This window comes from Caloenas nicobarica, chromosome 3 (assembly GCF_036013445.1).
Source record: "Caloenas nicobarica isolate bCalNic1 chromosome 3, bCalNic1.hap1, whole genome shotgun sequence".
NCBI classification, from domain to species: domain Eukaryota; kingdom Metazoa; phylum Chordata; class Aves; order Columbiformes; family Columbidae; genus Caloenas; species Caloenas nicobarica.
In genome coordinates, this window is record NC_088247.1 from 69,238,376 (window position 1) to 69,252,193 (window position 13,818).

General features: G+C 40.6%; 1 protein-coding gene across 3 annotated transcripts in view; it reads right to left on the minus strand.

Moving 5' to 3' along the window:
• Window positions 1–13,818, minus strand: part of SASH1 (SAM and SH3 domain containing 1) — a 215,238-nt gene that overhangs the window by 83,858 nt on the left and 117,562 nt on the right. For all 3 annotated transcript variants that reach the window (XM_065630373.1, XM_065630372.1, XM_065630371.1), the window contains exon 2: window positions 13,291–13,419. In XM_065630373.1, coding sequence (XP_065486445.1) covers window positions 13,291–13,335 — 45 coding nt within the window. In that variant the 5' untranslated portion in view covers window positions 13,336–13,419. The remainder of the gene's footprint in view (window positions 1–13,290; window positions 13,420–13,818) is intronic.

Here is a 13,818-nt window from a genome sequence, read left to right on the forward strand (position 1 = left end):
AATGCTACAATCATCTCTAATGAAAGCTTTCATACTTGAAGTACAGTTCAAGAGTTGCTACTGTGCAACTAGAAATATCCTTTAAAAGGAATCACCTCAAACTATCTCAAAGATAATGATAAAACATTCTTCAGTGCTAGAAGGAGCCTAAGATTCAATAGAGAAGAGTTTAAAAAGCTGTTTATGTCAATGGCTGAAAGAAAACACAACAGGTAATTTTCTATAAGCCAAATTAACTTGAGAGCCAATTGCAATGTCTTGCCCTAACTATACTCCTTTTACCATAAACAAAGGGCACTACTGAATAATTCTTGGTTTAGAAACCTGAATAATTTCAGTCATAAGAATCCCAATGCATCACCAGTAAGAAGAGAAGATAATAGTGTTTGTACTATTTAAAGAAAACAATCAGTATTTCCTGTCCCGTGTAGCATGGACATAGAAGAAAATACAAAGAGTCTTTCCTACTATACTTTGCTATGCTTCCCATGAAAGTGACTTTTGGCAAAATGCCTGTCTCCTTAAACTTCATTATGGACCTTAGATTTTCGATATCACTCACTCAGCTAAAACGTCTTCCTGATTTCTTCTGCATTCGCTGCCTGAACTATGATCACGAAGACCTATTTTTGTAGTTTTTAAGAGTAGAAGAAACACATTAAAGTTGCAAACCCTAGAGATAATCACAGCCTGCCATTGCTCTAAATTAGGCTATAATGCAATAAATACCTTTGCATTCCAAGACCATCTTAGGTTTTCACCAAATTTGTAGAGTTTATTCTCAAAAGTTAACAGTTTAAAGTCCTCATATCATTTTGTGAAGTTGGACTGAGATATAGTGACCTTCAGTTTCCTTTTTTCTCCCCCCAGGTACTTTCAAGTGTATAAAGCACTCTATGAAGAAACTGTTCAACCTTTCCATGACACTCTTTTTCAACACTTTCATTTCTCTTTCCTCATTAATTTCATCTTCAAGCTTGCAAAGTTTCAGAGTAACCTATCACAGTAGGAATCAGAGCCCCGACTTTGGCTCACCGCTTCTCTTGCAGTACCTATAATGAAAAAGTCAAAACTGCTCTTCAAAATCTCCTCCTTTGACCTCATGCCTCATCAAACTGAGCCTGCATTATGGCCAGTGACCATGACAGATTCACAGAAAAAGAGTGTGCTGCTGAGTGATGATGTTTCCGGCAAGCCAGGGCATCTGTTGTAGCTCTTAACTCAGCCTTAAAGTAACTGAAGTTGTTCTACGTTAGTGTTTGTTTGGTGTTGGGTTTTTTGTGTGTGTGTGTTTGGTTTTTTTTTCCAGTTATTACTTATTATCAATACTTTAAAATGTTATACTGTTATGGTATCCTGATCAACGAGCCAGTTCAGAACTCACATAAGCAAAAATAGCTCACTGCTCTGTAGCAGGCTTTTCTCTTGCAGCCATCAGAGTGCATTACCTGTTTTTCTTTACCCCAGCTTAGTTTTCTAGTGACCTACTCACTGAACCTTCTAGCATTTCACTCCTTACCCTTGTGACCAAGCAATGACCAAATTCCCTTCTTTCCTTTTCTTCTGGCTGACAAATGCAGTGAGAGCTCCCAGCTCCTGGGACTCCTGCTCCAGACTCCCTTGGGTTCCTTATTCTGCTCTCACTTGCCCAAAGCTGAGGCTTCTTTCTTCAGTGCTTGTCGTCATCTGCAGCTGAAAAGCCTAAGTATCCCAACAAAACCTACAAGAGTGCAAAAATTGAGCAGGAAGCTCTAAAGCACATGTCTCACTGCCCAATTTATGTTCACCTTTCTCTCCTACTAACAAACTTTACTCCCTTCGGACCAAAAATTTGGTGAGAAAAATACATGACTACTTAGTTTCTGTAATAACTGTTCACCTTAGCCGAACTGTAACACACTGAAAAGAATATATTTAACTTGTTTTTCTTCATGTTTCTAACATGTGTTCCATGTCTAACTACTCCTTGTCATTCAGCCATGGAAAGCTTCCTGAAATACTTCGCATTTCCATGTTACCAAACAGAAGTCTAAGAGCTGATGCAAATCCTGGTGTTTTTCCATTTCCATAGTTTAAAGAAATTTTGAAGAACGTTAACATTTCTTAGCAAATCAGGATGACTGCTATGAGACCTCTATATATTTCAGGAGCAAAGGTGCAAGTTTACAGGTACCATCTGCAATTCAATAGCCACAACAAAACTAAACCACTAAGGCCAAACATAACTCAGTTCAAAGGAGGAAAAACAAACACAGTTACCAAGTGCCCTGAAATGCTCATCCAGGCTGGCATTAAGCTGAGTTCTAGTCTTGCTGTTAACTTGGGACACTACTTATAAACATAGAGATCAAGGGAGAGAATTTGACTGCTATTGTCTATCCAACAAATAAAAAGTTACACAAACTAGTTATGGAGTCAAAAACAGCATTCAAGAGAAATAAATTTGAATTTTGCTAGCGGGTCAGCAGCTTGGCTTCTTTTTAGAGTATCATTCCAATGTGAAGTAATGAAAGTACATAAAATAATAAAAAAGGAGCCAAAAAACATTAGCTTGAGATTCACATTCCTAATAAAGCTATCGAACTTTCTTTAAAATATTTAAATTATTTAAGCTACAAGTGAGGAAGAAAAGATTCACCAGCTTTGTAGAGAAGATGCCTACCTGGAAGATGGGACACTGGTATTCCCATTACCACACCAGGAACTATTTATATATGTGAAAATGGTTGATGAACGGATAAGGTTAAGACAACTACAAAATATTAAATTGCTCTGCTTCAAGATAGAGAGATAAGAGATAAGAGTTCAAGTCTCCTCAGGCAGAGAACCAAACTTTGGTTTTCTACACCGCTGGATCAAACCATTGCCTCCTACTACTTTCCACATCGTGCCTCTCATTTCTGATTCTTTCCCACAGGTGTTCAAAATGAAATATTTAGTTTGGGGCTTAATGAAATAGCATTTTTTCAGCCATCACCAGCTAACATTACTCCAGTGAAACCAATGCATTCTTGAAGAAATGTTAGCCTGCTCCACAGTGAAGCAGCACAGCTTTCCACCTATGCATTTATATTAACATTATCCCTGTCATATACCAGCCAGCTGTTTAAAGTCGAGGAAGGCTGGTAGGAAGAAAAGTGGCTGGCAGTGAGCTATTGACTGGTCAAGCAGACTCTTCATCAGACCTCCTTACTCCAGAGAACAATAAGACAGTTCTCTGAAAGATGCTAGATGAGGAATACTATAATAGTCTGGCACAATTTTAAGATATATTTGACTTTTTTTTTTTTTAAGTATGGTGTAGTGGACTGGACTTTATGCTTGAGCTGCAGCTCACCTGGCCTGTCTGTCACTCACTGGCCCTGCGCTGCTTAATTAGCTCCTGTGGCCAGTATTTGTTTACAGCTATGTTGGGGTAGACCCAGACTAATGCCATTGTCTGATATTCAGTTGTTCTAAACTTACCATAGATTTTGTTCTACTCTGTTGCAAACTTAGTTACAGAGAAGGAATTAGGAAATTACATTAGTAAATCTTCATCAGCCACTGAATCTCAGGGAGGTGAGTTCTAAATAGGGATAATGTTACTCAAATTACCAACCTCAAAGGACTCAACAAAAGCTCATTTATGTTTTTAAAGGGCTTCGAGGGTGGACAGTGCTACACAAGGGAGAAATAAAACCATTTTGTGAGCTTCTGTGTAGGCTAGCAACTGAAGGCTCCAATTATGTGGCTCTCAATAGTTAACCACGTGAACATAATAAAGCGAGTCTGATGAGTGACTTCCTTCTTATTTGCATGACTTTCAGCACCTCCTACATGCTGCAAAACTTTAAAAGCAATCTCTTCTGTCAAAATGGACTTGAACTATGGCTTAACCTTTGCTGGGACACCAGAATGAGGAGAAATCTGAACAGGTCTGTGGATGCACCAAGACAGAAACCTGACCAAAGCCTGAAACGTGTGCCCCTTGGAGGCAAGGGGAGATGGATTTCTTTCAAATATCGTTTAATTTATCAGCCTAGTTTGTCTTAAAGGAAGCTTCCAAATTTTGTTTTTAATTTTGCTAGTTTTTTTATCTTCCTAATATATCTGAATGGCTTGTCAATAAATCCTTGTATGATGAAAAGCTTGTCTGTTTTCCTACAGCTATATCTATCGAATTAATAAGAAATGATTCCTGAAAACACTGACTTCTTTACATCCATAAAAGAACATGGGTATACAACCATACTGCCACTATTTTCACATGGAGCCTAAATAAAATTATTAGATTTGTGGTCTTATCAGGAACTTCAACAGCAATAGGCACAAGACACAGATATAAATAAACATGTACCCATATGTGTTTCATAAGGAACTTAGGAATTCCAAATTTTGCTAATAATTTCAAGTCTTTCTTCTTTATTTAGTTTCTAATCCATGAATGATTTTATTCATCATGCCCAGCAACACAAGAAATGCATCCCTTTGATTAGGTACTGAAACTGAATCCTTTAGCAAAGCATTACCCACTCATTTTTAAATGTATGTTTTACAGGATTATTGCCTTACCCAACTCAATTTGCTTTAACAGCCAAAAATGACTTAGAGGTAGGGAAAATCCGGTTGTAGTAATCCCAAATTACCTTGTTCCCTTATGTAAGACACAGCTGTGATCTAAAATGTAAGGGAAAACTTACAAATATAAAGCAAGAGCGATATGGCACATGGAAGTAAAGCAGCGGGGTTTCCAGGTGATAGCCATTCTTTTTTATTATTTTGTGGAAAACAGATTGATCAATCACCAAAGAAATCACATCTCTTCAAAACTGCTTGAGTTCTCCTTCAAACAAAAAATTCACAGACCGTCCTGTTTGAAACAGGGCATTTCTCTGCGTGCTTCAGGCAGTTCTGCTGAAACAGGAAACCTACACAACCCTGAGAGAAGATAAAGCATGGAGAGATCAAAGGACAGTAGCTATGCAGCATCAGAATCTACATCATGAAGAACAGGGCCAGGCTAGGGGAAAGAGAAAAAAAAAAAAAAAAAAAAAAAAAAGGAGAGAGAAACCAACCCCTTTGAATTTGCAGAAGAAGGCTTGCCTTCCTCTGGGCATCTTTGTTGGAGGAATGTCCTTCTGCTGCAGAGAAACAGATGTTTCAAAGCACATCCAGATGTGCACAACTATTTGTGATGTGTTTCTCATTCTCATCACAACATGCTCTCGATTTATTCTTGATTAAGACCTGTTTGTTTTCGCTGATGACCTGCAAAGCTGTTATGGTTCTTAAAAGTGTGCTTTTTGAATACCTGACTAACTTCAAGACTTCTGTCTTGAGTGATATCCTTGCTATTCCTTAGAACCTGGGGTGGTATTCCTCTACCCAAGGACTTAGAAGAAGTGCAAGCCAATGCAACAATTACTTGCAACTGAATTCACCATCAGTCATCTTCAGCATACAGAGGTGGACTGAAGAGCAGTGGCTGAGGGACAGAAGAAGGGTACACAGAGGCTGCGTGGGGAGTTGCGCTGAAGGACAAAAAGTACCAATCTAAATACAAGACATTACACTTTGCAGCTTCATTCTTCTTTTAGTTTAGGTGCTGCTATGTTACAAAAGTCTGACACTTTTCTGACCCAGCCAATACACATTTCTGTCTTTCACAGAGTAATGCCGCTCAGCTGGGTGTTTTGGAATTCTTCCAGTAATATGTGAATGGCAAGCTGGGTTACATGGCACAGAAACTGTTAACCACAGAATTTGGGTATTTTGGGGTTTTTTGTTTGTTTGTTTGAATTCTCTGATGTGTTTGGTTTTTTTTTCCTTTCCCTCTTCCCAAGATGCACCTTCTTAAATGACAATTTAATTTGCTTGCTTTTTTAACAATTGCATCCTTTGCACTGAAATGTACCTGGTGGTCCAGGTAGCATGATGCTGTACGCTTCCATTTTTGCTGTCATTTTTAAATTCAGAGGGCAAAAAGGAAAAAAAAAGTACACAAAGGGAGCTGAAGTTAGTCAACCAACTCGCCCCTCCCCCCAACATCCTCAGGCTCCGATGAGATTAAATCACAGAGTTAATACAAATCTAGTCTGTCAGTTCTAGCAGATATGCACTGCTTCTAGGATAAAAGAACAGCACAGTAAGAATATATTCAACTGATCTTAAATTCAAAGTAAAAGTCCTGCTGAATGTAAAGGGAGAAGAAAATCACTACTGATGATACTAAAAGTACAGCTAGAAAAACATTTATAACACTAAGGAGAATTTCTCTCCTCCACCATTATCAGTCAGACTACAAGAAGTTATCTTTTCTATTTACAACATAAATATTACTTTATTCATAACAGTATTGCCAGTTCAGAAAAAACAATTAACCTTTGACAACGTGTTCTTCCCATAGCACTGACATTGCCAAATATACAAACGTTTTCAGAAGACCAAAAGTGTTAAACTGAAGATCCTGCTCCAAAAAGCAAGGACGTATGAAAGGAAGATAAGGTCAACTAAACCCACCACAGCTGCACAGTGTGCTGAGTCTCCAGCCTATCAAGTCTGCCTAGAAACAGAGAGATTTTGCTTAAGGGATTATTGATAAATGGGCTTCGAACAAGCACAGTGGTGAGATTGCAGGAGATGATTAACTTACAGAAAGTTGAGAGATTTTTACTTAGTCTGCTAGTCCTAAATGGACTAAGAACTGTTTAAGAAGGGTGTTCACTTTGCTGGAAGGAACAAGCCTTGCTTTATTTTCATGCTTAATGCTAGCTCTGTATTTAAATGCCTTTGCTGTCTTGGTGTGTGATACATTAGACACTAAAAATAGCCCGTCTGTTCCAGAATTTCCATTGTGTCTACCTTTGAAAAAGCTCCATTAATGATGAAAAAATTACTATGAACTTAACTTATGAAGATAAAACCTAATATGTTGAGAGATTGAGACATAGTAAATCTCTTACATATTTTCTTGGAAAATCTACTTTATGCACCTCATATTTAGGCAAAATGCCCTCTATTCAATCTATACTGGTGAAAAAAAAAAATGCTTGAAAGTCCTTGTCTTTTACTGCTACTTATTCTTTCATGTGTCTGCCTGATAAGGCCTGGAAACTCTCCAAAATTTGGCAAGTCTTATCTGTGTGTTCTCCAGCTCTGTTTTTTTTTATGGAGTGGATACCTTTTTAATCCAACTCAGATGTTTCTTGCACTTCGGAAAGCCTCTTGCAACCAGCACGACAAAACAAAACAGTGGGATCCTGCTCCAGGAAGATATAGAGGTGTCCTCTCAGGACAAAGGTAAAAGCAGACACTACTGCATTTGCAAAGCAGAGCTGATAATGTCATGGCAGGAACAAGCAGTCTATTTTAGGATTCTGAGATTTTAATGTTTGTGAGAAGCAAAGAATAGTGGACTTGGCTAGTCAGCTTTAGTGCAGGCACAGGCAGACTCCACAAAGACATTCAGCATTAGAACTCCGGCTTCAGAGGTGAACTCCCACAGAGATTTCAGTCTCCTTCAGTGAAGGTTGGCTGGTTTTGCAAGTAGTCTTATGATATTGCCAACCCATAATACAGTGTCAGCCAAATACACCTTTAAAAATGTTAAGGCCTAATTAGTCTATCACTGTAATTACGAATTATTCTACTTTTGCTGGTTTTCTTCCACTCTGCCTTGCTGGACATGTACCATTTATACAAGATGATATTATCTAGATGGTAAACTCCATTTGTTATCAAACAACTGGTTGCTGAGTACCTTTCAAAACCACACACAGCCAAGATCTATGAGGACTAAGCACATCCAGTGCAGTAAGGCAAGAAACTCATGTTGGTTTTGCGTTCATTTATATTTTCCAACTTCGTATATGTACAGATCTGTACACCCATGTACTGTAAAAACACTGTATTAGGCAAGTTGATTTGTCAAAAACATGTGCTGTACTTTACCACCATGTATATAGACAGATTCTGAACACTTCCCTTTTTACATAAAAAAATGAATTGAATGGAGGAAAAAAACCAACCACAAAAAAACCCCCAACAACACAACTGGTATCCTTGTGTGCCTTTTAGCTTTCCAGTGGCATCCATTTTAAATTTATGTAATTTACAAGTCAAAAGATTCGTGCAACTTCTCAGTGCCACAACCATAGCTGTCAGAAACCATCAAAAAACCTCAAGCTGTTCTTTGACTTCGAGATCATCAGCTACAATACAGACCTTGGCAGTAGCAGTTAGCCGGCCACCGTCAGTGATGGATGAGACAACAGAATGCAGTTTGCTCTTTCACAGCTATATCAATGTCATCCTGCCCTGCTGACAGGCAAGGCGAACTTGGTTTTGTCAGTGAGCCAAGCAGATATGATCCCAAAGACACAAAGGAAGCAGCTATGAGCAGTAACAAGGTGCCATCCTCACAGAGTCACTTTTCTGGCTGTAACTGCATTTTAGCAGATGTCCAGCTGAATATTACCAGTGATAGATCCATTATGGGCCTGAAAACTCACGATATCTAAGCCGACTGCAGTTTTTCCTCAGCCAAAAACACCACATGGTGCACAGGAATAGGCCAAATGTTAGGAAATGTGGGCAACTCCCATGCTGTTCACAAACATTAATGTCCAAACCCAAGCACATTCTCCATTACAAAAACAGAGGCAAAATTCCAAATGCAAAAAGCAGTTATCGTGGTTAAAGACAACTAACAATCCTTGACGGCACTACCATTTGGAAAAATACTCTGTGTTCAGCTCCATCTGGAGCTACTGTTTTGTTACAAGATATGCTGTTCTCCCAAACAATTTTACCAAGTGATTTTTTTAGAAAAATTCAACTCCAGAGCAAGGTATTCAGACTGAAAAGGCCGTGATCTGGTAGGAAAGGCTGTTGAGCAGATTAGAAAGTACAATATACAATCAAGATATCAACACTTGCTCCCAAACAGCTTAAAATGCTTTCAAAGTGTACTGAAGCAGCAATAAACAGTTCATATTTCTGTCCTTCCAGTGGCCACGCAACAAAGGGCAATCTGGGCGAGCCGGTGTTAAATACGTGTTCCTGGCAAAGCTCTGCCAGCTCAGGCATTTCTTTGTTAGCACACGGCTCCTCCTGACGCAGCCTCTCTGCTCAACTTTTGGAGCACGCTTCAACCCCTGGGGTGACCCACACTTTCTCTTTGTTCACAGCATTCAGTAGAAGCAGATCCACACCTAATTTTGGCCTTTCATGTTTCTGTTACGTATTATTTACCATTCATACTGCATTTCAGAGGAAGACATCACAACTGCCATCCAAAAATTAAACTGCAGTCTCCCTGCTATTTCACAGCTGCTGGCTGCCTAAACTTTCATGATTATAAAAAACTAAAGATATATCCCAATACCTTCTGCTTCATGAAATTTTTTGCACATGGGACCAGTAGCTTTAAGATAGCTGTCAGAGACTCTCCCCCCTGCCCCCTTTTTCCTCATTCAGACCTGATCTCAGTGCTGGGGTTGGGTTTATCCTATGGCACCCCCTTAACTCCAGCAAAACCCTGGAAGTTTGCACTAACACTACATGTGTATCAGCTCTGCTCTGTCCTAGCATGTTGCTAAAAAGAAGGAGAAGACCATCAGGGGGTGCAGAGAGGAAGAGCAGGAGTACTGCCCACCTCCCGCTCTGGCAGGACCCCACTGCTGACCCTCCTCACCCATGCTAGGACAGCAACGTACGGCAGAGCAAAACCAGGCTAGACTAACCACCCAATAATTTTGGTGCATAATAATTTGGGGGCTGCATATGTATCTGGTGCATATATTTTGCTATCATAGCACATCTGGGGTATGCTAGGAAGCTGGCATTTCCCCCAGCATTGTTCCCCATTCACTGTTCCAAACCCTCTGTAAATGTACTATCTTTCCTCAAGCTGCACAGAGAGGAAAAACACCACAACAAACAAGTCATTCTTCTATTCTGTCTTTCATATTAGTACTTTTGTAGTCACCTCAGCAGCTCTGCTGTTTAAAACAGCTGCTGTTTCCACATAAGATTATTAACTGGCATACTACACAATCACACCAAAACCACATTCTAGTCAACATAGCTGTTTCCCGCTCCCTGTGTACCTAAGTCAAGCCTGCCTACTTATTGATGAGAACAACTTTCAGCTGCAGTCAGCACTGTTTGGATGCTGTTGTGGAAGCAAGCTAATATCATAGAATCATAGAATAGTTTGTGTTGGAAGGGACCTTTAAAGGTCATCTAGTCCAAACCTCCTGCAATGAGCAATATCTATAGTCTCATGCATTATCAGCAAAATGGCTACCTGATGTTCAGAAACTGTATTACAGTGGTGATGGACATAGGAAAAATTGAGCACTAATTTTATTTTCAATTGCAATATCTTCTCTCTCACCTGACAGTTCAAGAAGTCATCACTGGACTACTAGAGTGAACGAACTCAATATGCAAGCCGCTGAAGAGGAATCTCCAGGATGCCTTTTGACACAGCCACTTTCTCTCTGACTATAGCTTCTCTTGAGCAGAATGAGCTAGTGAATCACTCATTGGTGTGTCCTGGGTTAGCTCACATCTATCTAAACCAGCATGAAGCTCTGCACCTTTGATGCGAGTTAGTTAAGCTCACATGGCTTTCCCCAGCCTGGCTTCTGCAGCTTCGGAAGTGAACGGAGCCAAATTAGACCCATCTGTCTAAATGGAAGGGAGTCCTCTCCTGCCATAAGGCATGCTTCATTACCCAGCACAGGAGCTGCCTTCCAAGAGCACCAGGAAAAAGGGTTTCGCTGCTGCCAACAGCTACCCAGAATACGAGGTATGCAGAGCGTGGGGATTTTTCACAAGAACCATCATTCTGTGCCGTCAGCTTCTTTGCACAGAAGCCTCAAGGGTCTGTCTACAAAGGGATTTCCTGCAATAACCTTTTGTTTAACACTTGGAACTTCTTGGCAGCAATAGATCTGCATTTTTTTTTTTTAATTTAAAAAATAGAGAAGGAACTAACAAACTTCAGTGGGGCGGAGGAGACAACTCTCTTCTGCCTTGATCCTGCAGCCATTCATTGTGTAACTGAAGTATGTAGTCCATACTAGCTCTGGAAGCCTCCCAGGTGCTAAACTGGAACCCCAAGAAGGAAAGAAAGTAGCCTCAAGTAATCCACGTTATAGGTAGAGCTGCCAGAGAAAGAACGCCAACCACTCTCCACTGCTAGTCAGTGCAACAATCTGCGGAAACAAAGATAGAAGACAAAAATCACACAACTCCAGCTCCTCAATTTGTCTTAAAGGATTTGATCTTGCAGAGGAACTGCAGAACGGTGATCAGATCCCATACTGGCTCTGCCACAGTGCGGTGCCACAGCAGAAGTATTAACCATACTTTGGTTATAAGTTTCTGTATGTGTTATACAGAAATTACCACCACAGCAAAACCATAACTGACAGAGAAATAATTCCTTCAGTAACCTGTTTGCTGCAAGACAAGACTTGAAGGAAATACCTGTATGTAAAAACATATGATACCGTTGGGAACACAAACAACACTGAAGACCCAACAAAGCAGACCTAAAAGCTTTTTTATTCTGTCACAGGTGATCTTTACAAATGTTATGAAAACTAACAAAGAAGTTTATAAAGGAAAAAGCTCAGTAATACGCACAAACATACATACCTTAAGTAGTAACAAACATTTACTGCTGTTACAGGACAGTAAGGAAATTGTTCAACAAGTGAAAACACATGAAGTTTTTGTGATAGGCCTCCTAAAAGCTCCATCTTAAACCCAGCGAAAATGAGGTATGGCGATGACTTGCATATAGATTAGGTTCAGCTAAAGTGGGACTCCTCAGGGAGTGAACATAGCTGAAAGGGTGCAAAACTGGATAGTTGGGCTTTAAGAGCAGTGGTTAATGTGTGCACTTGAAGAACAGTTAGCAAAGTAGAGCAGGAGCCTATCCTGTTAGATACCCGAGGAGGAAACAGAGGGCATCCCATCATGGTAACAGATGATGCCCACCACAGGCTGCAGTCAACATGCTTGAGAGCAGGACTGCCATTCAGAGTGGCCTGGCAGGAACCTCATGAAACTCAACATGGACAAATGCAAAGTCCTGCCCCTGAGAAGAAGCAAGCCCATGCACCAGCACAGGCTAGGGACTGACTGGCTGGGCCAGCCTGCTCTGCAGGAAAGGTCTGGGGGACTGTGGGCTTAGCGAAAGCCACCAGCAGCATCCCACACTGTATCAACAGCACTGTAGCCAGAAGGCGGAGAGAAGCGATCCTTCCCTTTTCCCTGGCACCTGTCAGGCCGTGCTTGGACCACCACCTCTGGCTCTCCAGTCCTGCATGCTAAGCAGGCATTGATAAACTTGAATAAGTCAAGCTGAGGGCCACCAAGGTGCTCAAGGACTTGAGCCCTTGCCTTGCAAGAAGAGCTGGGAGATACAGCTTGGAGAAAAGACAACTTCAAGGAGACCCACTGGCAGCCTGCTAGTACATATGGGGAGGTTATAAAAAAAAATGGAGCCTGGTTCTTCACAGTGGTGCATGACATGAGAAGGAGAGAAGTACAAATTGCCAGGAGGAGTATCTTATAGATTACCAGGAAAAAAATTCACTATGAAGACAGTGAAGCAGTACAACAGGTTGAAAAGCCTCCATCCTTGGAGAACTTCAAATTGAATCAGCTGAAGTGCTGAGCAACCTGGTTTGAATTCAGTGTTGACATTGCTGTGAGCTGAAGGTTAGATTAGAGACTCTTTGAGGTCCTTTCCAGCCTGATGGACTCAGCGACTCAATGTCCCTTGATACAGGTTCTGTACTGCATAGTAATGGAAAAGCCTTCACAAAATTGAAGATTACTTACATTTGGGAGCCTGAAACCAGTATTTGCACCTTAGAGTTCTGAGAAGCAGTACTTAAACCGTTCGTACAGTGCAAGTGAAAAACAGCACACAGGTTTGTTGTGCTCACACTGGAAACATCTTGGAGCAAGGAAATGATGCTTTCATCACACACTATCTTGCATCCAAGAGTTGAGGTTTGAAAGCAAATGTGTGCAAGGAAAAAGTACTCTAATTAACTAAGAAATGCAGTCTCCAAGGCTTAATGAATCATAACAAATACCTAGAAAAAACGAATTCTGCTAATTTCCAAGTGTTTAATTGAGTTGGTTGAAATATTTGTGCGTGTGAACACTATCACATATAGTTATTTCCCTTGGTAGAACTCTTCAAACTGAAATATTCATTCTTCATCTGGGGCATGAATGGCAATCATTTGTTAATAAAGTCATAACTTCTCTACATACCATATCAAGGTCTTGGGAAACTCTCCGTTTGCGCAGCTCTTCCATTCTCTCACACACGTCTGTGAAGCAGGTGTTATAGTAGTCTGCATACTGCTGTGCCAGGTCATCAATATTTCCCAGTGACCCATCCTATGATGAAGACAAAGGAAAAAAAAAATTGAGAGGTTAATCAGTTTTAAAATTATAATTTAAAAGTAAGACCACAGCTCTGAGGGAGACCTCCTCCCTGTAACACACCCAGCAGACAGCTGTTGGGTCATTCTCCTAACCCCTATCCCTGTGCATGCAGGAACAGTTGGAAACTGCAAGTACCACAGCAGCTCTTTAGAAACTGGTGGGTCCTTGCTAACTCCTACACAGAGAAAGAAGGCAGGAACAGCAACACAGAGCAGAGGAACAACCCATCCCCAGGCATTATCTGCCTCAATTCCCTTCCACCCACATGTATTCATGTTTCATCTGGTTCTTCCAAGCAGCTGCCCACTCATCCAATAACCAGCCATTACATACATTTCACTGACCTTATTT